The sequence below is a fragment of the Argopecten irradians genome, chromosome 14 (genome assembly GCF_041381155.1).
Source record: "Argopecten irradians isolate NY chromosome 14, Ai_NY, whole genome shotgun sequence".
In the NCBI taxonomy this organism is placed as follows: Eukaryota; Metazoa; Mollusca; class Bivalvia; order Pectinida; family Pectinidae; genus Argopecten; species Argopecten irradians.
This window is the reverse complement of record NC_091147.1, coordinates 17,031,185-17,055,860: the sequence shown is the minus strand read 5'-3', so window position 1 is coordinate 17,055,860 and position 24,676 is coordinate 17,031,185. Positions and strand designations below refer to the sequence as shown.

Sequence of the window (24,676 nt, the reverse complement as noted above, 5' to 3'; positions counted from 1 at the left end):
ATCTCTTTCTTCAAGAGGAATTGACACAGTGATTTAAGGTATTTTCTTTTTCTATTTGCTTTCCATTTCTTCTTCCTTATGTTTCTGTAATTCTAATGGGATTCATTCGCTTCCTGAGGTCGTGTTGTAACAGCTGTAGTTCTAATCTCTCTATGCTAACCAATGTCCAAACGCTACAACTAAAATTTCTACATGCTGAGTTCCATAAACTGTATCCAATAATGATGGCGACAAAAAACAGAACAGTGAATAGAGAAATCTTCATTTATATCTTCGTTTCAAAAGTTAAACATTTAAAATCATTTCAATAACATAAAAGGGTTTCATGCATTTGTTAAGAATCAAATACAGACTCAATCCCTGGCAAAAAATGACAATTTAGCTCTAATTATTCACTTCAGTCATTGTCAGTTGGGACTTAGGAAATGTAATAAATAAATAAAAACTTCATACACAACAAGGCAGAAACTAGATATGAAAATAAGTTCAGTGCATTATTTCATTATCATCAAAATTGTATTTCACTCATCGAAAAATATACCAAATTCTCTACATATAGGTTGTCAACAAAATAAGGCAAGGCTGGAGTTGCCTAGGTTATCTAGAAGAAGGTAGCCACGAGTTACATATGTTTTCTGGAAACAGAGGGGAAGTCGAGAGTTACCTAGACATCTAGAAAGAGAGGGCAGCAATGAGTTGCCTACAGTATGCTATCTACCAACAGGGGGCAAGCCTGGAGTTGTCTACAAATAGCGGGCAAGCCTGGAGTTGTCTACAAATAGCGGGCGAGGCTGGAGTTGTCTACAAATAGCGGGCGAGGCTGGAGTTGTCTACAAATAGCGGGCGAGGCTGGAGTTGCTCAGTAGTTATGTTACCTTACATCCTACCACTCACTCCACCTAATGACAGACATGACAAAATTGTTTATCTCATGTTCTACCACTCAGTTAGGACCTCAGGGTCATCAGTTTGAGGTTTATGATGGATGGTTGCCAAGTTATGACAATATTTTCATTCATTCCTCCACCTTAAGATAAGATCACGAAAATTTCAAAATGATAAAATATAATGATTTTGTGTTTACTTAAAAATATGAAAATTTTGACCTGTGTAACAACCAGCTTGCTATACACTATAGCATTATCATAAACTATTCTTACAAATTTTAACACCCTAAAGTATAACCTATAAATTATCTCCCCTTCCATTACAGCAGTGAACAATATTCCGATAATGCAATTTAGCACCAACAGATCGGATTTTCTGTATACTGTATATTGATCGTACTGTAAGTTTTCAGTAAGTATTTTTTTCAACAAATAATATTGACTTTAATCTTCAAAACAATTTTTTTTTTAAACTTAAGAATTTTTTTAGACAACTCTTATAATTTGCGATTGGAAGTTTTTGACATTCAATGGTTTCACAATAGAATTCCGTCATCCATGTATCAGTTTGGTGTTTCTGTTGAAGAGAATCCTTCATCCTGATGTAAATATTTGCTGATAAAAATATTTTATGTTACAATTTCAGTTATACTTCAATATATTTTTTCAGTCATTGATGATCACAGTTGAAGAACTATCCCTGATCACAGAATCACAGTACCTAGAAGTCTTATTCCCTAAATTTTCTCCATTTGTTGATGACCAGGTATCGCTTGTTCCAGATCAATTCTCGACCGTACTTGGCGTACCAGCTGAAATAGTTTAGGTGAGAAATTACATACCAGATTAAACATTTTAATCCCTATTCAAGCAATTTAAAACATGAAATCATTGTGTAAGCTCATTCTTCTGAATGCAAAATGGCAAAAATATATAAAATTAAATCATGAAATAATCACTTCGGTTTTTAACAAATGTAATATCTTGTATCCTTTGTAATGCCTTATATCTCTACTTTCTATGATAGATATAAATCTGTTATTTCCTTACCAATAATTCGTAATACACTACTTATATATTAAGTTAATTATCCTTGCTTCCAACAAGTTTAATTAACTGAATATACACCAAGTTAATAAAATCAGGGAATACAGAAAATGTATAAAATATCTGATTTTCTCTAACAAGCAAAGGCATTGATATTATATATATAGTGTAACTTCTGAAAACAGTACCTTCTCAAAACCAATCACCTCTTGAAACCGAACACTGATGTGATGTTCGGAATGATGACTTCTTTATTAGTTGTAAATAAAACTTCCCCAAACCGATTTCTCCAAATTCTGAGAACCGGACTGATTTTGAGATCGGAATAGGGTAGTCAAACATAACTAAAATACACTTCTGAAAACCGATACCTTGAGGTCTGATCTATTGATCAATAAATCTGGATCGTAATGATCAATATTCGGTTCACTTCTCCAAACTGAAACCCCTCTAAACTGGCAAAAATTCTATGCACCTACCATGTTCTGTTTGGGTAAGTTCCATTCCACTGTACTTAGTTGATGTCATATAAGTTTTCATTTTCTTACAATCAAACTAATACAATATACTTACTATCCGAACAACAAGCCGCCTAAGTGCCCGGCGTGGTCCAGTGCCCTCCAGCCCAGGATAATTCCTAGTATATCCATGGTGAGTATAAACTTCACACCCTGACAATAGATTATAAAATATTTCAAGGTTACTAGTGGTCACCAACTAGAATAAAAGATATTGATAAAATTGAAACTGTACAGAGAAGAGCCACGAAAAGTCTACCAGGCATGAAAGAACTACCATATCAAGAAAGACGGCAAAAGCTGAAACTACCTACTTTCACATACAGAAGGATTAGAGGAGACACAATTGAACTTTTTTAAAATAACAAACAATATTTATGACAAGAAGTCTTGTAAATTCTTAAAACTTTGGAAAGATGTAGGATACAGACAGGGTAGTCGAGGTCACACCAAAATGATCTTCCCACAACAGTTTAAGACCAACAAAAGAGAAAACAGCTTTTCGATCCGAATAATTAAATGGTGGAATAGTCTAACAGAAGAAATTGTAACAGCTCCAAACATAACCACTTTTAAAAACAGACTTGATGAATTCTTTAGTAAACATGATATTATTTATAACTATAGGGCAACCATGTCATAACCGGAAAATGAACTGTAATGTATTTAACTTCTATCATTAATTTGAGTCCAGTGTAGAGGAACATAATGTGTTCCTGTATTGGAAAACTACTATATTATATCATATTATAATATATTATATTATATTATATTATATCACATGTATTCATAAATTCCTCAATAATCTGTTAGTGTATCTGTTTATACAATACCATAAACTCTAGATAAACCACGATTATTTATTGGTTGATTTGATTGAAAGGCTTAGGTACTAACCACCAGTTGGTATACATTCCATCTGTTTGGGTCTTACTAAATGTTTCTGAAATTCAGAATTCTGTATATAGCTTAATGTTTCGTCAATTTAGGCCGATTCTTTAAGTAAATAAACATTATTGATCACTCACAGAATCTAGAGAGAAGCTATGTGGGTAAATGCTGCTCAGGAATGGAATACAAAGTCTTCCGTCAGGCATATGGTGCCAATACATTCCTAGAACACCCATCAAGGCTCCGGACTGAAAGTAAATCAAGTATTTTAATACTTCTAACACAATAATTAATTCTTGAGTAGTATTTGAAGTTGATTCATCGCGCACAGAGCATAAACCATACCCATCATTTGAACAATAGTTGGTGTTTCATTTTATATATATCTGTCTAATTTACACAAAAATAACATAAAATAATTCATTTTGCTTTTGGTGCATGCACAATCAGTACTTCATTCCATATAGAACATAGTGCCACAGAATTTTTTCTGATGCAATTAATTATTTTTGACATTTTCATCTTGAAGTAAAATTAGAAGCTCAAACATTTGACAGCGGTGGAGCATCTTTAATGTTTGAATCCTGCAGTCGCCGTAAAGATATATTCCACTATATCCACTTCAAAGCAGACCTTTACAAAACAAGACAGTCCAGAAGAGGGGTTTTGGAGTTCAGATTCATCATTTATATCAAAGATATTGATTCCCTTTTTCCTAGGGATATTTCTTGCCAATTTGTTACAAATCATGCTGAACTATTCTTTGACATGTAGTAATTTAAAGAATTGTTTCTATATATAGTACACAAAATGTAACTAACAGATGGACGACGGATGATGCATCATGTCATAAGCTCATTGCCCCTTCAGGCCAAGTGACCTATAAATATATACTTACAGCACCAACAGAACTGATAGGTAGAGCCCGGGCGATCATGTGTACCTGACTCAACAAGGCTGACATTACTCCTACAATGTAACACATTTGTCTGTTACTACAGCAAGCTATGTACAGTATTCAAGGTTCAAAATGAACTTTTTGTCATTTAGGAAGATCTTGTTCAATTCATTGGAGAAAAATTTGTTATTAAATATATCTGATTTTAAAACTAAACACATTGAGCTCAATGGGACTTAAAAACAGATCTTCACAGTACACTTAGTAAATGTAGTGTATAGTGAAGATCTGTATTTTAATCAGATTGTGTTGATCTAGATTTCTCCATGTGAATATAAATTTATCTAGTGATGAACAAATATTGATATACAGCCATACCGCTTATTATTTAGCAAAACTTGTAACGGTAAATAGTTTGGATCCCTTTGATCTCCCACACAGTTCGGCGACGATCAGTTTGCAAAACGTTTTTGATTGGCTGACCAATCAGGGAACATTATCAAAGTGAGTGTAACACTGTGATTGACTAGAAGTTTTGCCAGTAGGCCGGGCCAATGCTTGTCGGTAAAAAAACTATATTTCTTTACCAATTTGCTTTGCAATTGTTTAAATACTATTCAAATGTTCACATTAGCTAAAGTCAGCGTTCACTTTGTAACCAATTTTATTTTACATGTAACATAATAAAGGAAAAAATATTTCATTACCATATCCATGAATCAATTTTAATAATATTGAAAAATTAGGAAAAAGATAGTTTATTAATTACCGTATTCATGTATCAATTTTAATAATATTGAAGCCTTAGAAGTTAAAACGTTTATAGCACTGTAACACCAATGCAAAAATAAATGATTTATGAGTTTATAAATAAATTTAACCCGTTCAACCAAGTTTTTGTCACTGTATATGATCTGAATATTCAAAACATGTTGGAATGTTAACATTCTCTAACGGTTTTTAACACGTTAAACATTATAAATCTAATATTTCGATAGAAATGTTGCATGTCTGCAAATGATATTTCACACATAGCTTCAGAAATTCCTACTTTAGTATTGCCTAATCAAATTTCAGTATACATGTATATCGTTCCTGTTTCATTACAGATTTCAGTTTGCAAAACACATTTACTACTGGATCAAAATTTAGGTTATATGTAGGCAGAAAGAAGAGAGAAACAAATCAACAAACCATTTTTTCCTGGTATCGTGCAATTTTCTGTATCTTTGAACTATTAAATTAAAAAAAAAAAAAGGCCACATACAGTGGCCCCGCCTAGTTCCCAAACTACAAGTCCATCAAAGTGCTACATTCACACTGATACTAATCCCTGATTGGACAGCCAATTAAAAACGTTTTGCAAACTGATCGTCGCCGAGGTGTGCAGGAGATCAAAGGGATCTAAACTATTTACCATTACAAGTTTTGCTAAATAATAGCGGTATCGCTGTAACAAAGATAAAGTTGTCCTCTTTCAATAGTTTTATTTCAAATACAAACAACAAGACATAAAGAGGTTGTGATGTATCTTGTAACATACTAAAACATCATAACTTTTAAACGTAAAAAAATATTGTAATTAAAACAATGTTACAGCACTAAGTTCGGCTGATGCAAATACAGTAAAACCCCTGTAACTCAAACAGCAGGGGACTACATCAATAGTTCGAGGAATACATGGTATTCGACTCATCCGAGGTTTGTCACAATCGATCATCGATAGTCAAAATGTCTTGTCTCAAACTATGAAAAACAATGCATGTCAATGACATTTTAATTATCGTGATTTTCAGCATTTTGAATTTTTATGAAAGTGGTTTCTATAGCAATATCAAATTGAAAACATATATGTTACAAAAAAATTAGCTTTAGAAAATTTCTTACGGGTCGAACAACTATTTGATGAATACATGGTTTAATAGTAAGTATTTGATGAAAAGGGATATGTTTCTGTTTGAGGAATAAGGGGTATTTGATTAAAAGGTGTCTGGGCTATCCTTAGTTTTGTTATATGAAATATATAGGGACAAGGTTAGGACCATACATTCAGTTCAACAAATTGGGGGTATTCGAGGAATGCGGGTTCGAGTTAGAGGGGTTACACTATACAATAATTGATGGTTCGCCAACTGTCAATCAAACAGTCTGAGTACCTCATGCGACTTTGCAGCATTGTATATATGCTCCGAAATGTGGTTCCACATTAAATAGGCACACATCTGTGTGCAAGCAGGAGTAACTACATATTGCCTGGCAACCGGTCAGTTAGATCAAGGGAGAGCACTCACCAGCACTAAGGTAAACTGCCATAAACTGCTCACGGCCAAGTTTTGTGGCAATGTCCTTGAAGCTCCAGAAAACATACATGTTCATGAAGATGTGAAGGAAGTTAAAATGGCTGAAGGAAGACAGCAGCATGGAGATACGAGGGTTTACTGTGAAAAAATAATCAGATTAAAATCAACATCCCATAGGGGTCATGTTCTGATTAACTTTCAAATTGACCAATAAAATTACAACTTCCAAATTTCTTGATGGGCCAAAACAGTTTGCCAGAGCTGTCAGAATAATTTTCGTGTATGTAGCCATTTCGTCCAAAAAGCACAAAAAATAGAAAACATAATAAATATATCTATTTATAGCGGAAGGTGGCAAGACACTTAGATCATTTTGTCATTGAAACTTTTTTTTCTGTTACTTTTATTCCAGTGATTTGTATTTTGACCTGAAAGTTCCTTGAAGTCTTCAGCTACCTTTAAGTAGACCATTAATATCTTGTGGTAATGAAATAGTGTCTGAGTATGTGAATGAAATATAACAAGTTTTACCAGTAGATAGGCAGAAGTATCGCTTCATTGTTGGTAAGAGGGCCGGGACCCTCCACATCACGTAGACAGCTACATTAGCTGCGATAATTCCTAGCACTGCCTTAGCACCAGACGGTACCTGACTCCATATATGTTCCATCTAAAGCAAAACAGCAAAATAAATCTGTTGATATTATGATTTATTCGTTATCAGTATCATATTTAAACACATTACTTCAAAAGCAAACATCTTTATGGTTATAAAAATAAATGCCTCCCTAGCAATGATTTTCTCATTCGTAGGATTATTCCAGATCTTGAAACTGTTGTAAACATGTTTTTTCCCAAAGAAAAAATTGTCTTGTATGAACTTTCCCCATGTCCAAATAACGATTACATTACTTACGTCACTTCTAAACCCAATCTTCTGTGATCTGTCAGCGCTGTAGATACGAAGGTGACGTTCAAATCTCTGTGCCTGACTCCTGGTATCTTCATAGCACCATATCATACACCCAGTAAAACTACATACGCACATCTGTAGAAGAAAATATCTTTAACATTTCTTTTAATCATCCCAAGCCCATCATCACAGACCCACGGTTTATTACACTACGCTGCTACTGCTCTTACCACAAGTGCAGCATAGCATTATATAATCAACCATGGGTCTCTGACGATGCTCCAAGTCAAAATTTGAATTTCTTTGATTTAAGGAATATTTAAGAATAATCAATTAGTCTTTACCAACAGTTTATAAACAATGCTACAAAATCAATCAATTTTACTATATATATCTATGTATATTTATCTTGACCATGAGTAAGACGAGCTGGTAAGAAGTCTGTTATCATTAATATCATCAATCTGTTTTGTGGATGAAGATTGTTTTAGCTCTTATCCTGTCAGAAGCTCAGTATCCAATGGTAAGAGAAACATATATTTGCCTCGGTAAAAAGTCAAGTCTAATTAATTAAATTTTCAAACTTTTCTCTTACAAGTTTTGTAATTAAACCACATGTTAAACATGATATATTGAAAAGAAATACAGATAACATTTCCTGAGGAGATATCATACAAGTTTATAGAGTCTTTAAAGATAAAGTATTTCAATTGTTAGAAATCAATTTCAATAAAATTTCATCAATTTATTCAGAAGTGGCTAGTATATCTACACAAATTTTAACTATATCCCAGTAGAATAATATTACATGTAGTTATATAATGTTTTGCAGGGGTGATACAGAAATATGGGTCTATGAAAAGTGTTGTAAATGTATTGGAAGAGGCAAATTTCAGCATGATGTGTTAGCATGATTCATTATATTTGTCGCTGTCAAGTTTGCATTCATTATTGCCAAATAAATGCAGCGGTATATATATCCATACCAATCGGCCCTATCATTGTTATGAATAATGACAACAACAGCTTCTTTTCATACTTACACCTGCAGTAAAGGCAAATGACTTCAGTAAAACACTCCCTCCTCCAGCTTCTTCCACTTGTTCAGACTTATTCTGTTTAGAACCTCTTCTAATCTTCTTACCCTTATCACCTTGTTGAAAAGTTCGTATGGAAGGTTTGTGTGTATTGTATTGCAGTAACTGCCTGCCGACTAGACTCGACTGTCCCCGGTATATATGTGATGGGTTATGTGTACACCTACTTGTAAAAGTTCTAAAACATCCTAATCTAGAAGGAATGAAATGTTTATGTGGTAAAAACTGGCCATTTTGTACTAGTTTGGACGGAAACTTTCTTATTAAACTGGAATAAGTAGAACAAGTATGATTGTGATTACAGGCAATCCTTCCTCCTGTGTTGAGTGGTGTGACTCTGAATTCAAATAGAAACGTCACATTCATTTCAATAGTATTCAAGATAATACAGTGTAACTAGTCTAAGAAGGCACTACAATCAGCATATATTTGGTCTTCCTCTATACTCCAAGGGTTACTATCACTGATGTAATATCCATCCCTGGACTATCTCATAGTAAAACTCAAGGCAACAGAAGACACATGTAATATGATGCTTCAATGTACATCAAAGGAATTGTACATCGAAGGAATTGTATAACAGTACACTAGCAGACTGATTGACTGTGTTGCTTTGAAGTTGCGTGTCACTCTTTCTGTAATCTTCAAAGCAAGTCTCTGCAAGCCTGTGATAGGTCAGTTTTTTTTTCTCCTGAACTGCCTTTAGTTTTACTATGAGTATGAGATAGTCTGGGGGTGGATGTAACGTTAGAGATAGTAACCCCTGGAGAACTGAGGATGATATTTGATCGGTAGAGCCAGGTTTCTGGATTAAGACCTACATGTTTTAATGAATTATTACGAATTAAGAAGGAAAATGCTATAAAATAATCCGGATTGGACAAATAATGGTAATGATACAGTCGTGTGCCAAAAGTCTTCGTAATTTTAGTGATGCAATCCCGGTCTTTTTTGCATGTTAGATAAGTAAGGATCATGCACAAGTACCTGTGCTTCGCTCCTATAGAGGACAACCGCGGCCGGAGTGCAAGAACAGGTATTTTCATTATTCTCAAGATATGGTAATTTTGTTAAAGGTGCATAAAAATAACGTCTAATTCGTAAATAGTAAAATAGAACTGAGATGTATCATAGAAAACGACTCAAAACAACTTACCGACATAAACCTACTCGGAGACAAGAAGTCAACCGTACGGGAGCCGCCATGTTTATTACGAAACTAAAAGAAGTTGACTTTATCCGGATCGGGATCTGGTTCCGGAATCTGGACAATTTAATCACAATTTGGTATTTTAGAAGTTGTCAACAATTAGCTGCTACAATAAGTAACAATAAAGTTTTTTTTTGCAAATATAAATTTTCCACTTCATTTTAATTTGCCACAAGTAAATTAGCTGAGTATCATCCTTGATACCCCAGGGATTACTATCACTGTTGTTATATCCACTTCTATGCCAGTATAGAATATATATATAATATATACGTACCCAGCCTACTATTCCTTTCGGCCGGGTACTCTTTGTCCTAGTGGAGCACTGCCTTAGAAAATCAATTATATAGGCACATTTTTCTATACTTTTTTGTAGGTTTCCAGCTATGTTATGCTTATACGTGCATTTATATATTATTTTTGTCCAAAAAAAAACAAAGCAATCATTCTTAATATCCATCGCATCAATCACAAGACATCAAATTCACAATTTGTAGACTTGCCGTATACTTTTCCTTCGAAAAGACCTTCACATTTATATGTAAAAAAAATAATGTCTCTCTGTGAATTTATTTTACAGAGTTCAGTTTTATTATCTAGTTTGTAATCAATTAACTAAAGTAAAACCAGTACGATAATATGCATGCAGACTTTTTAAAATGGTTTGGATAATCATTAATTTGCTCCAATAGCAGTAATAGGCACCAATTGTAGCTCTATAGACGACACATGTTTCGGTCTTTTGAGCCTACTATCACTATTGTTATATCCACTTCTATGCCATAGCAAAACTGAAGGCTCTGCGTGCGACAACAGATGAGACACACTTTGGTTCTTTGAAGTTTATTCATACTGTGTAATTATCGAAGGGAGTCTCTGCAGGCCTGTCATTGGTCAGATTTTTTATCATGAACACAGCACCTTCAGTTTTGCTGCCTATTATTTAGTCCAGGGGTAGGCATAGAGTACAAATATGTGTGCCAGGATAATAGATACAGTATCTGGTGTAGGTAATTACTTAATCATTTTTTTTAGTATTTCGATCATTACATTTTTTTGAAATTTCAAATGCATTCTTTTTAACTTGCATTGCCCTTGCTTTAACCTGCAGAGCAGGGATAATCATACTATATGACAGCAATATTCATTATAATTTAAAATGTTTGAGAAATTGTAAGTTTGACTAAGTATTCCAGCTGAGTATCATCCTTGTACTCCAGGGGGTTACTATCACTGTTGTTACTATCATCTCCTATGTCAAAACTGAAGGCTCCCTGTGCAACAACAGGTGAGATAGTGTAGTTCTTTCAAAGTGGTCGACACTCTCTGTGTAATATCAAAGGAAGTCTTTGCAGGCCTGTCATTGGTCAGTTTTTTTTCTCCTGAACTGCCTTCAGTTTTGCTGTGATAAAGTTCATGAGTGGATATTGTGACAGTTAAAGTAACCTCTGGAATCTTGAGGATAACAGAATACCTTGTCTGTGTGAAACTATATACTGTATTTTCTGTTTAAGGATACAATGAAGTACGAAAAGTTTACCAAAGTATTTGATCCAGTACCTAATGTAATTACTTTTACACTTTTTGGTTTTGTGGGGAACCAAACCCCCTGGGAAAATTAAATGATTTTTTATCTTGAAAAAGATATCCTGACATTACCACTAGCCCTCAACCTCTGGGCAATAAATTTGAAACCCACAAGACGGAATTAACATGTACTGATGGTAGGTCTGTTTTTTTTATCTAGGCACTCAAGCTTAAAATTCCACTACCTCTTGAACCTGGCAAGTTCTTATATAAATGTAAATGACATTGGCTGTCATGAAGATTATTTTCTTCCGTTTCTGCTGTTTTACAGTAAAATTTTCAAAGGTATGAAAGTAGATATCTGATAAATATCCTACATTTGTCAATCTTTGGTGTAAAGAGACAACAAAAACAATAAATACTGTTGTGAAACCTTTATTCATCTCTACTGACATTTTTTCTCATTCTCTTTCCAAGTGTTTTTCATTTTCTTTCACACATCAACAAACAAAAGACTAACATATCTCTCTCAGTGACTCTTAGTAAATGATTCCAGGTTAAAGTCAGTGCAATAATGCCTAGCATCAAAAATGTTTGTAATGGAGGAAGCATATTCTTACCTCGGTAATTAGAGTCTATATCTCAGAGCAATGATAATATCATTGATGTAATGTTATACATGTAAAGCAAATTCCCCATTGCTATTCATTCGCGTCAAATTCACAACCATCCTTTATAAGCTTTGTTGTCTTCATTTAAACTCCATATTATTCAAAAAGTGGTAGAAATTCAAGTAGTGTAGTGTAAAAGCATTAAAGCATCACAGCTTAGTCACCCGAACAATTATTATCAGTCAACTATAATCACTAAAATCTTCCTTAAATTAATCCAATGTAATCACACATTATGAAACCCATGAAGATCGGATATTTAATCATCAGACAACAAAAAAAAGGAATCAATTATTTCAACTTCTGCAAACAACTCTTATGTGCCTGGAGTACAAAGGGGAAAATGTCCACATAAAAAAAATCAAATCTCCAGATTTATAATTATTTTTGTCACATTATTTTAGTATCGGAGATAAATTTATTATTCTAACAAATATGTCAATTATTTAAGATCAGGTACTTACACTGGTACAGGTTTAAATGAAGACAATGCATTAGCATCATACAAATGAAATATTAAAGAAATTACAAAAACAAATGCACATCACTGACTCGAGTAATAAAATACATATACCTAGAAGAAACTATCAATTAACATTGGCAGTATGGAGAATGATATACCACATTAAAATAAACAAAAAACAAACAAAAAATCCTATACAATAATAATGATACATATTACCCCAGTAACAAAATATCACATTCCATTTTACACAGTATAGCTATATGCAGCAATACTGTTAGGCTTTGTCTGTGAATCCTCAACCCACAAACATCATCTTTAGGCTTTGTCAGAGAACTCCATAACCCCACTCAGTAGTGTAGCAGATTCAATGTTTGTGGACTCAGTTTCACAAAGCATAACAAAAATTAAATGTATTTAGTCTATTTTTTCTCAAACTATGCCATTATAAAACTACCGTTTAAATAACAAACAGAACAGAAAATCAGGGAATTATGTAGGCTTTAAATTTCATACAAATCAAGACACGTCTTTATGTATTGAATTGTTAAATATTATAAAATCAGGTTCATATGTTCTGTAATGATATCAAGGAACTTAGCCAATGAGGTTATATTCAAAATAACTTTCATTGCTGCAAGATTCAAGCTCCCATCACAAGATGTGCTACATTTACAATGAAATAAGATGGACTGCATTCACATTCAAGTTTTGTGTGGTGATAAACATTTTAATAAGTTTCAGATACCACTAACCTGGTAATGGAATAATATGCCTTATTATGAACAAATAATAACATAATCTGCTTATATAATTAATTTCTTTCTTGGTATTCAAAGCAAGTAATCTGATAAAATTTAAAATGTAAATACTTTTTTTAGATATTCAATTTGACATTAAGAAGAAACAAATTATCTTTTACCACTACTGCATCAATGTTTTCTTTATCACACTAAAATGATCTGAGAAAAATACTTTTAATTTATGCAATGAGCAATTAAATTTTAATACTTTCACTCCAGTTTTATTTCAATTATCAAAATAACAATGATACACCTGTTTAGTAACATGTAAAAATTGTGATGGACCAGAACTGATGAAGATATGGTCGCCTGGAAGGAATTAAGGAATATGGACTATTTGGGTTTTTACATGAAATTTGATTGCAAAAAACCAAGAGACATTACCTAAAGATGCATTACCATTGTACCATACAGTTCAGCACAGGAAATTTGCACCAAATTATGGCATAAACAAACATTATTTTTAACAATTAATATAGGAAGATGTTTTGTAAAAATCCTCTGGTGTTGAACATTCAAAAATAAATCCTTACACAAATGTGAACTACCATGATACCAGTTCTACATATGAAGGAAAAACTAATTGGACACCAATGTTTAATGGGTGGGCCAGACTGAGAACCACAGACATCAGGATGGGGGTTATCTCCCTTTGTTGGAGAGTTATCCAACTTTGTGTTTGTATTGTAATAACTCATCACACACACACACACACACACACAATGTTATCCAGATCTTTGATATATCATTGACATAATGACACATCAAGGTCACAAAACATCTCGTAAAATAAAAGTCACACTAAAATAACATTGTTATCAACAGTCAGACAATGTCATGAAGGCCAACAAATCCTTCTATTGACCCTCCGACATAAATCAATGTCCTACATCAACATTTTATTGATAACTTTCATTGAAAATCATAATCTTAAATATAAAAGTGGGTTTCTATTCTCATAAATAGCAATTACTTTTAAATACACAAGAAGTCTGGGACCTTTTCTTGCAAATCATACAAAACCTGCTTATAATTTTACACTTAAACCCTATCGACAATGCAAAGGAAAAAGATGTTCACATATGTTTTTACATAATCATAATGTGGCACTGAAGCCAGACTATTAGACCTTTTTATTTTAGCTTTGAGTACAATCAGTCTCTAATACACCTAAAATGCACTGTCCTCACATTACCAGTTTGAACATTTTTGGACTATCCAGTCATTTTTTACAGCTACAAATTTTACACTATCCATCTGTCGTTTGGTTGAAGAAAAACTCCAGAAATGAAGTTCAAGAATGCTTCTTTCAATTGTGCATTGTGACTTGAATTCTTCTCAAGAAGTTTCCTACTTCTTGTAGCAGTGTTACGACCTATCATAAATTTGATCTTGTAAAGAACAATTGGAACATGACCTAGACATATCATTGCCATGGGAAAGCGTCTTAGGTCCATAACTCTAGTGATTTATAGGACGGACCAATCAAAAGTGTAATACTGACACTTGCTATCCTCAAACTTAGAATCCATTGTGTATCACCAGTTAGAACCAACATTTCCCCCTACATGTGTTGACTGTGCAGAGACAATATATACCTAATTCTGAATCTCCAGGATTATTAAGACCATGTATATCCAGCTATATAATATTTCATCAAGGAAAAGATGCCCTGGTTCTCAGCCACAGAGAAGACTGTATGTGTCTCCCACAGAATTTTCCTACAAGCGCACCGTTAGGACAGGTGAAAGGATAACTGGCCCTCCTTTGTGGCCAGGTAAAGTTTTTCACGCATGATCTCTACCGAGGAATAGTCTGGTAATTTTAGATAGTTCACACACGTCATCACAGAGGGCAAGAAATTGTCTGCATTTTCCGAGGCTTCGAATGTCTTTCTAACAACAGTAAGTGGTGGATTTAGACTCCTGAATCCTGTAATGAAGAAAATGAGATATTGGTGAACACAAAATCATTTCATAATAGTTGGATAGAAAATCAGATATATACAGCGCATAAAACTACAGTGTCTTTTTTTTTTTTTTCACGAAGAATTTTGCACTTATATATGATTATAATATTCATTTTTCTGTACAGATGTCCTTTATATAGTAATTAATGAACGTCTGCAAATTAATAACCCAAAATTCAGTTTACTCTAAGTATGCTAAATAAGTACAAATACTAGTTATGTGATAAATAGAATCTTACACTCATTGCTACATAATGTGAAATTTATCGAACTTGTTACATAATTTGATATTTCACTCACCTACAAGCTCATGACACATCAAATTAATGAACTCCTTTAATAAATTTCATATTACATAGACACTCATGTACAATCCTCTATATCTGATATATGACTCACCTCCGACTGGAAGGCGTGGAGATCCAGTAACAAACTGGAGGAATTTCCTCTGTTCCATTCCATCATATGAACTAAGCACCTCAAACAGGAACTTGACAGCACGGCTATCGTGTGTGTATCCGTGGTCGGAACGACAGCTTTCCATTAACATCTTAACATCCCATGTGTCTGTAGCGTTCCCACAGAATAGCTGTTCCAGCTAGGTAGTGAAATAATACATTTACATACATTCAGCCAAAATGTCATTTTATATCTAAATCAAGTCCTGCCTGTAATGATTATCAGGGTACACCTGGGCCATTATCATTAATGAAATATTAACCGACCAGGTAAGTTATGTTGTTTTCAGACGAGCCTTGACAAAGACTTCTAAAACTTGAATCTGTAGGTCGGGATTTATACATGAAACAAATTACTTTTAATTTACCAACAGTCAGCTGACTGGTTGTTCCTTTAACAGGAAGCCAAATTTGGATTATTAACTTACACAGACAAGTCAGATAAAATTTTTCTTCAAAGCTAGATTTAAAATGACACCACAGTTAAATCTTGAACTCCCACTAGACTTCCCATATGTTACAGTAATCCGTTGGTCCTGACTTTAACTAAAACATTGATATATAAAACTTTAACCAGTCAGCTTTGAGATAACAAGGTTTAATTTGCTGACTTTGAGATAACAAGGTTTAATTTGCTGACTTTGAGATAACAAGGTTTAATTTGCCGACTTTGAGATAACAAGGTTTTATTTGCTGACTTTGAGATAACAAGGTTTGATACCTACCTCCTCAGGATAAAAGCTCTGTAGTGTACTAAGGGGAAATATAGATTCAAATCCCTCCCTGAAGGCCTCAAACTGTCTGGAGACACTCTCGACTAAACTCCAGTGTACCACTAACTGTAGAAACAAAACCATGGCCAATATTAACAGTGGTATGTATGTTTTTTATACAAATTCATCACATATATCCTACGACCCTATTTCATAATCCTTTTATGTACAGTTAATATGAGAAACTTTGTTTCCATACTGCCAAATTTCTCATTGAAATTGATCCACTAGTTTAATAGTTGTCCAAACAATTTTCTAATTTCTAAGGACACACTGCCAAGCTGATTCCAGTATAAAAATTGTTTTTGATACATTCCCCTCTGGTGTCCAAGGCAGCCATATTTAATATTCTGGACTCCAAAGCACTTACTGACTCCTAAATACAGCAAGTGAATCGCTACACACGTGTTCAGTCAAACACTGAGTCATACCTTTTATAGGGGAATGTCTTATAAACATTTTTTTTATATTTGATACTTTATTTCTTGCAATCTCAATTGTTGCTTTCTAACTTGCATTGTCAGCTTAACCAGATAAGCATATGATGTAGTGTCAGTGAGAGAAAACCGACCTGTAAGTATTCCTCTAGATTGTCCAGGGTAACAGGAATGTCCTTTCCACCCTTCTTCAATTCAATGTTGGCTGCACCAGGAAGAGTAAGGTCGAGAGCCAGGTCGTCTATACTACAACCCTCCATTGTTACATTGTCTAGGGCCAGCTGTCTGCTCTCTTTTGTCTAGAAGATAAACATTATCAGTCAAGTCCTCAATATTTTTCATATATATCACTGTTTTATTTTCAATATTTTAAAAAAAGTGTGTGTAAGAATTTAGGCAGACTCTCCAAAAAATTAAGCTTTGATTTTTACCAATATTAAATGCAATACGACTGTACAATATGTATGGCTTGACTCATATGAAATCTAAATGAAATGTGAAATAATACTCAAGTTTCGAGATACTATGATCAGCAGAAAATGACCTGAACCAAATATGGCTACCGGTAATCCCAACTTCTGATGAATGTGACACCAATATGTTAAAATATTAAGTCACTGTCAACAGAATATGGAACAATTCTACTTCGTCAACGCCATTTGTGAGAACCACAGTGCAGTATTAGATGGCCATTGATAATGATAAATGTCCCTCCCTCCCCCCTTATTATTTTGGTTATATTGAAGACATCTAAACTTGTCTTACATGAGATTTGTCGGCTAAGATACGTTGTTTCTGTCGCACGACATCTTCGAGTTGTCTGAAAGACTTGGCCACCACAGGATCTACATATTGCAGGTCACTGGAGGTGAGGCTGTGTTCTTGTCCCAGCATCCATTTGTAGAAAACCAGACTCAACGGAATGTCAAGCTGTCAGGATGAAAGTACAATACAATGAAATATATAGAAAGAAAAAAATTTCAGTGGTTTTAAATTTTTGTAATCAGGCTTTCAGGGTACATTCAACCATTTTTCAATATCTCACTTGTCAAATATTTGTAATCATATAAGGAACATCTCATTCACATGAAAACAAGTAGCTATGTGGTACTTGCCTATCCACAATATGAATTTTCCTGCAGAAAAAATCTATAAATAAGATTTGATCCTAAAGCAAAAATCAAAACAAAATATTTTCTTTATTCAGAGTAACCATTTGAGATTCTTACCATTCTTGAGTCCATCATAGCCTTTGCCATAAACTTTCCTAGAAGTTTGAATTTGTTTTTCAGCTTGGTAACCACTGCAGCTTTAGCGTTACGAGCAAGTGGCAGAGGGAAAAGTCCACAGTTAGCATGGAAATATTCCTCTCCTGTTTCTTTACCTGAAAACATTCAAATGACTTTAAACATACAGATCATGACATATACTGTATTATAATGAAAGCTTTACATTGAACACTTATCAAATGAATACTTATATATTGATATATCTTCTTGCAAAACTTTACAGCTTATGCAATCCTTAAAGATGCTCCACCGCCGACATAGCATAAATGATATTCATCATTTGAACAATAATTGGTGTTTAATTGTGCATATATATATATATGTCTAATTAACACAAAAAATAATATGAAATAATTTATTTTGCCTTTGGTGCATGCTCAATCAGTACTTCATTCCATATAGGATATAGTGACACAGAATTTTTTTGGGATGCAATTAATTTATTTCATGTTTTTAACTTGAAGTGAAATTAGAAGCTCAAACTTTTCAATGGTGCTAGTGGTGTAAAGTAAGTAACTTTTGTAACTGAAGAAAAATACTAAATCGTCTGCTCCGGTTTTTGATAGTGAAAAATTACCATTTATCACCGGTGGAGCATCTTTAATGTTAACAATATATATTTTATTGCATGAAATGTTTGCATCTACAATGTACATTTTTTTTTCCAAAATTAAGAAAATGAAATAGAATTTCAGAAATGCATATTATCTTATTAAAAGCTAAGGCCTTTTAAGGTGGTGTGTGTATGAGTAGGATGTATGCCTTGAAAATTTAACAATCTATTTTGTTTACACTGTAACGATTACTTCCTTGCCTCATATGAGGTACACAGAAACAATGATAACAATTAACACAAACAATGAAAGTAAATACTTAGTTATAAAGAAAGGAAAGGAATTGATACAATCTTCCTGCTATCTTTTTAAAAGTGTTTCTTTTACTTGAAAATATTATATGTATTTTACCTTCACTGTCCACATCCTTAACCACTTCACCTCGCCACATCTCATATTCTCCTTTTTGTAGCTCTTTGGAAACAAGAGCATAAAACTCCAGAGTTGGACCTAACCCAGTACCCACCTATAAAAACAAAGCATTGAAATATGACTTTTGGACCCAACCCAGTACCATCCTATGAAAACAAAGCATTGAAATATGACTTTTGGACCCATCCTATGAAAACAAAGCTATGATGTAAGGTTTGCCTATACCCCAAGTAGTTAGCAAATTTATACCAAAAAGATACCAAAACAATGTGAGAAAAATATGATTTAACATCGAAAAGTTCCACCTAATGGGGTTGTGATGTCATATTTTGATTTTGCTAATGGTAAATGATAATTTACTCAAAATCAAATAGCTGTGAAAATAAGTTGGTTTAAAGTACATGTATATCGATTCAAATGACAGGTTAAATTTTTAGTAGTGAAATAGTTTTCAATGAAAAATATTTAGAATTGGTAAATATATCAGAATTACAAACCTCATTTTCATACTGGATCTCCAATAGAGCTCTGGAGTTACCTAGATCTTCCATAACTTTGTCAGCTTGCTTAAGGAGATCAGATCGCGTAACCAGTCGCTGTGTAACAAATCAACATGAAATTATTACATTCACATATCTTTAAGCATGGTGCTTCATCTTACTACCCGGTTCTAAATATACTTTATTCTGTATCTCTCCTTTTTGCTATCAGTTGTTAGTATCTTTTGATTATAACAAAAGTACATTCAACTGAATATATTCAAGGAAGAATCTACTTGCAAAATTTGGAAAATAATCTAACGAACACCTTTTTACAAACATGAGCAACAAATATAAAGTGCTAGAATCAAATACATTTTATCTTCTTTTTTTGTCAAGTCCCTCACTATTCAGATTATATAAAGGTTTCCTTTGATGTAACTTCATATCAAATCCAAAATTTGAATCACTACAGTATAGGGTCTTTTGAACATTATACACAGACAACCATCAAAGGCTTGTCGACTAAGACAATTGACAGTCCACTCACCCTTCTGCGGTCTAGTCTAGGCGCCACACGTTCACTGCTGTCGTTTGTACTGGTATCCCCTGAATTGTCCTGTAGACGCATCAAGGCTCGGTCGCGGTCAAATGTGGTGGCATAAAACAGTAACTGTCTTGTCTCAAACGGGAACAGGAAAGGTCTAAAAAACATAATTATTATATTATACTTCAGTATACCTAGGATTCTATCAACATAGAACAGTTACAGTCTCTCATCTCAAACGGGAACAGGAAAGGTCTAAAGAACATAATTATTATACTTTAGTATAACTAGGATTTTATAAACATAGAACAATAACACTCTCATCTCAAATGGAAACAGGAAAGGTCTGCAAAAAATTAATGTATGGCTTGACTGTTTTTGGAACAAATGAGACTAATCTCTCTAAAATGGGAACAGGAAAACTCAAAAAGGTTCAAGGTCCAAAGTAAAACATATGTAAATAGCTAGACCTCTATTTCAAAACAGCAACTGTTTTGTCTCAAATGGAAACAGGAAAGGTCTGTAAAATATGTAAATATTGAATATTGGGACTGCTTCCATTGTAAAATTTCTGGAAAATCTAAAGATACAAAGTTACAAAATTGTTCTACCCGAGAGATTGATCAACACTTACGCAGCAGCAGCTATCTCTGCTAGCCAGCATGGTAGGTTTCCTGTCATTATAACTAAGGGGTCCTGTAACTGACGGTTGGCTTTGGCTGTGAGCTTAGAACTCAGGAAATCAGTGAAGGGAAGGATAGGTTTACTGGCAAACATCACCTTCAAAACAAATATAGAGCTGTTTAGTCAAACTTGACTTGGAGAGTATTAAAAAACTGGGGTAGCTGTCACAGTCAAAATCTGAAGATTTTATACTGCACAAATGATGAGTATTCAGAAATTAAAAAAGTGGTTATTCTAATTATCTAGTACAGTGTAACTTCCTGAAACCGAACCTTCTCAAAACCGATCACCTCTAGAAACCGAACATGGATGTCATGTATTGAATGAATTCCTCTTTTTTAATAGTAAACAAAACTTCCCAAAACCGATCCCTCCCAATTCCGAATACCGGACCGATTTTGAGATCGGAATAGTCAAATGTAACTAAAATATACTTCTGAAAACCGGCCTTACCTGAGCGACACCGATAGATTGCATTGAGGTCTGATCAACTGGCCGTGAAATACACATGTACCTGTATCCATAATTATCGCATGCCATGTTCTGGGGCATGCATACAGATGTGAAGGCTATAGGTATATGTACACGATAATTATACCTGAGATGGTGGTGTGATTATTTAATCATGTCTATTGTTTAGATATTTAACAAAGGTCAACCACATGCACGCGGTTTGTTTAGCTATATAGTAATAAAGAGAAAGTTTCCTATTCAATTTTGAGAGTCTCACACAGGTTATTATTTACATGTGTAGTTGTCGGATAATGTAAGTTATCTGTATGAAGAAGCCGAAGCCATATATTGTTTTAGAAAATGACTATGTCATATAATTGATTCTTCGACATGCCTCATCGTGCGATTAGCCCATATTTAATTTGATTAGTTACATAGCGAGAAGAAACGATCCCAAGTAAACATTCACACAACTAACTAACTAAACTACGTTTTTAAGCGGTAACAAAGTCAAGATTGTTGTAATCGATTCCTTTTAAACGTATGATTTTCTCTTTTGTGATAACATTCACATTAGCAATCAATATCAGTGGTTTATAACGAACACTAGGCATACATGCGGTACAATACAGTGTAGAAAACGACTTCCGATCGATTAAATCGATCGATATTCGGTTCACTTCTCCAAACCGAACCCTCTCTAAACCGGCCGATATTCTATGCACTGACCATGATCGGTTTAGGGAAGTTCCACTGTAATAAGAATAAATTTAAATTCAATATTCTATAGATGCTCAACCTCTGACAGAGTAAAAACGATACCCGTCATTTGAACAATAATTGGTGTTTAATCATGTATATATATGTTTCATTAACACAAAAAATTATATAAAATAATTCATAATGCTTTTGGTGCATGTACAATCAGTACTTCATTTCATATTGGACATATAGTGCCACAGATTTTTTTCCGGTTGCAATTAATTATTTTTAATATTTTTTTATTGAAATATTTTTTTATTGAAGTAAAGATAAGAAGCTAAAACTTTTCAAATGGTGGTAATGGTGTAAAGTAAGTAACTTTTGTAACCGAAGAATAATACTATTTTGTCTGCTCCTGTTTCGTATTGAGAAAAAATACCATTTGTCAGCAGTGGAGCTCCAAACTACAAACATAACTAGAAATGTCTGGAAAAAAAAACTTTGACAGATTGGATGGAATAAACATGTGCAGCACTATAAACCCCATCATTTAAAGTCAGGTAAATAAAATCCAACAGTTATTTTTACCTCATACATGGTAGACCAGTATCGGTTGAATGCATGTAGAATTCGTAGCAGGGCGATGACGTCTACAGAGGCATCTGTTACCGTGACGAAGGCAGGAAGTTTGTCTGTGAGGTATGCATTCAATACAGGAACCATCATCGGACAATGACCCTCTGTAACAAGATTTAAAATGTGTTACTCTAATAACAGAACAGATTTATGCAGCAAGTTTTCTGCAACCAAAAGTTTTTAAAACAGTCCTAAAACTTTTATGTATCCAAGCAGATTTGTAATATGTATATGTCTGGTACAAAGACAAATGCAACTCAATTTCATCCTATCTTATTTCAGTGATAATTGCTTACAAGTTCACTAAAGTTAGTTAAATCTCATAAAAACTGACAGTTCAATACTGAAACTAGACATAGATGTAAAGGATGTTTAGATATTAAAATAAATACCTGTCCACAGTTCGTCCACTTTCTTCCTATTTGAGGCTTTAGGACCTTTGATTTCCGGACGCGTTTTCTTTGGACTTGTGGCCATCCCTTCCTCTTGCTCTGTTGCCTGACGATACCTGTCAAAAGAGACAGATTTCATTAAGAAAATACCATAAGAAAATACCAATGACTTGTAATGCTATTTCAAAAAGCATTAATATTAATTCTCCAATATAAATTACTGACATCTATTGTTAAAAGGTTATGTGTGAAATTATATATAAATTATATATGAATACATTTACATATACATTTTATTGAACTTCATTGAATTTCATTATGTTCAAAGAAATTTCTCCTGAGTTGAAAATAAAAGCGTACCAGATAGTGTGTGTTTGTACCCAGATACTGGCGTGACCAACTGGGTTTTCTGTGTCTGTATCTGTCTCACTACTATCCTTCTCCCCTGGGTTACTGTAGTTCTTAATAGCCTGGTACACTGTCATGTTGTACGGTAGAACTCGTTCTCCAATCATAAACTCAAGTTTGTGTCGAGCTGTGCCCTGGCTGATGAACACTGCAGCCTGAAATATTCCAACCATGTCAGAATCATTACATATCAATGAACAGTTTGGTTTATAAGGTCGGTTGTTGTAGCATGAGGTATAATCATTTAAGGACTGGTCATATAACGGAATTCAGAAAAATCATACATACCATTGTATCGTCTACATCATCATCTGAATTATCGTCATCACTGATATCATCTTCTCCATCCTTTGAAAAGAAATTTTTTTTTTTTTATGATAATCTTAATCTATTGCCAAGTTTTAATTATAAAACAATCACTTCAGTAGTTTTCTGAAATAAAATCTCTGAAAACCAATTATTTTGTTGGATATTCAAAAGTAGCATTTTATTGATTTACAACAATCATTGGAGATAGGACATCAGTATCGCACAGCAATTAAAACTCAATAATCACTATACCTACCGGTTTTAATCTGCCATAACCACGGATAACTAGATATCTCTCAATAGCCTGGACTAAGGCTAGTGGGTCAATTTTCACAGGGCCGCCCTTCCACTGTCTCAGTGAGGTACAGGAGGGGTGACGCTGTAGATTACACTGTAACAGAAAACATTTATTTTATGATAGGGCTTCTTAATTCAATATCAATTAAATCAATATTAATGATTTCATTTGTAAATTAAAACTAAACATATAAATCATCAATAGCAATTAGGCAAGAACTTGAAGCTCAGAACTGATATTCTTTGAACATACCTTTAGTTGGTGTGTATTAAAGAAGCGAAGGGCGTTAGAGCCTCGTCCACTGGACGTACTTCCTCCTGGCAGGTCATGGACTTTGACCTGAAACTGTAAACACAAACAAAACACTTTTTAGTGACAAATCACACAAGATTAATTAACATTCAAATTACCACTAATACAATTGTTCAGCTTGCTAGTATGCTAATTTAACTTCCTTTTAACAAATTTTATTTAGCTACAGATTATTTCATTAAACACAAAATTAGTTATGCTTTTTTCCAAAAAATATGATAGGTAAATGGGTTTTTTTCCCCTGCACACACACTTTGGAAGCTAATTCTTCTTATTTAAGTTTTATTGGTTAAATGATTATTTTCCGTTTAAATCCTAA

The 24,676-nt window shown here is 33.8% G+C and overlaps 2 protein-coding genes across 2 annotated transcripts in view; both read right to left on the bottom strand.

The window, feature by feature from the left end:
- Positions 1 to 250: 250 nt before the first annotated feature.
- LOC138307383 (presenilin-associated rhomboid-like protein, mitochondrial) lies at positions 251 to 9,760 on the bottom strand. The gene is made up of 9 exons (XM_069248093.1): positions 9,708 to 9,760; positions 8,498 to 8,888; positions 7,458 to 7,589; positions 7,073 to 7,211; positions 6,533 to 6,679; positions 4,242 to 4,312; positions 3,481 to 3,591; positions 2,508 to 2,605; positions 251 to 1,699 (listed from the first exon to the last, which is right to left on the bottom strand). The coding sequence occupies exons 1-9, from the start codon at positions 9,755 to 9,757 to the stop codon at positions 1,618 to 1,620; spliced, it is 1,221 nt and encodes a 406-aa protein (XP_069104194.1). The 5' UTR covers positions 9,758 to 9,760; the 3' UTR covers positions 251 to 1,617.
- A 1,947-nt stretch (positions 9,761 to 11,707) lies between these two features.
- The window catches only part of LOC138307065 (E3 ubiquitin-protein ligase TRIP12-like), a 44,006-nt gene continuing 31,037 nt past the window's right edge, over positions 11,708 to 24,676 (bottom strand). The window contains exons 26-41 of the mRNA XM_069247692.1: positions 24,298 to 24,390; positions 24,004 to 24,138; positions 23,727 to 23,786; positions 23,391 to 23,593; positions 23,031 to 23,146; positions 22,591 to 22,742; positions 20,798 to 20,943; positions 20,167 to 20,320; positions 19,635 to 19,733; positions 19,117 to 19,231; positions 18,092 to 18,246; positions 17,628 to 17,792; positions 16,997 to 17,161; positions 16,378 to 16,491; positions 15,594 to 15,792; positions 11,708 to 15,157 (exon numbers count right to left, since the gene is read on the bottom strand). Of these exons, the coding sequence (XP_069103793.1) occupies positions 14,961 to 15,157; positions 15,594 to 15,792; positions 16,378 to 16,491; positions 16,997 to 17,161; positions 17,628 to 17,792; positions 18,092 to 18,246; positions 19,117 to 19,231; positions 19,635 to 19,733; positions 20,167 to 20,320; positions 20,798 to 20,943; positions 22,591 to 22,742; positions 23,031 to 23,146; positions 23,391 to 23,593; positions 23,727 to 23,786; positions 24,004 to 24,138; positions 24,298 to 24,390 (2,268 nt within the window). The 3' untranslated portion in view covers positions 11,708 to 14,960. The remainder of the gene's footprint in view (positions 15,158 to 15,593; positions 15,793 to 16,377; positions 16,492 to 16,996; positions 17,162 to 17,627; positions 17,793 to 18,091; positions 18,247 to 19,116; positions 19,232 to 19,634; positions 19,734 to 20,166; positions 20,321 to 20,797; positions 20,944 to 22,590; positions 22,743 to 23,030; positions 23,147 to 23,390; positions 23,594 to 23,726; positions 23,787 to 24,003; positions 24,139 to 24,297; positions 24,391 to 24,676) is intronic.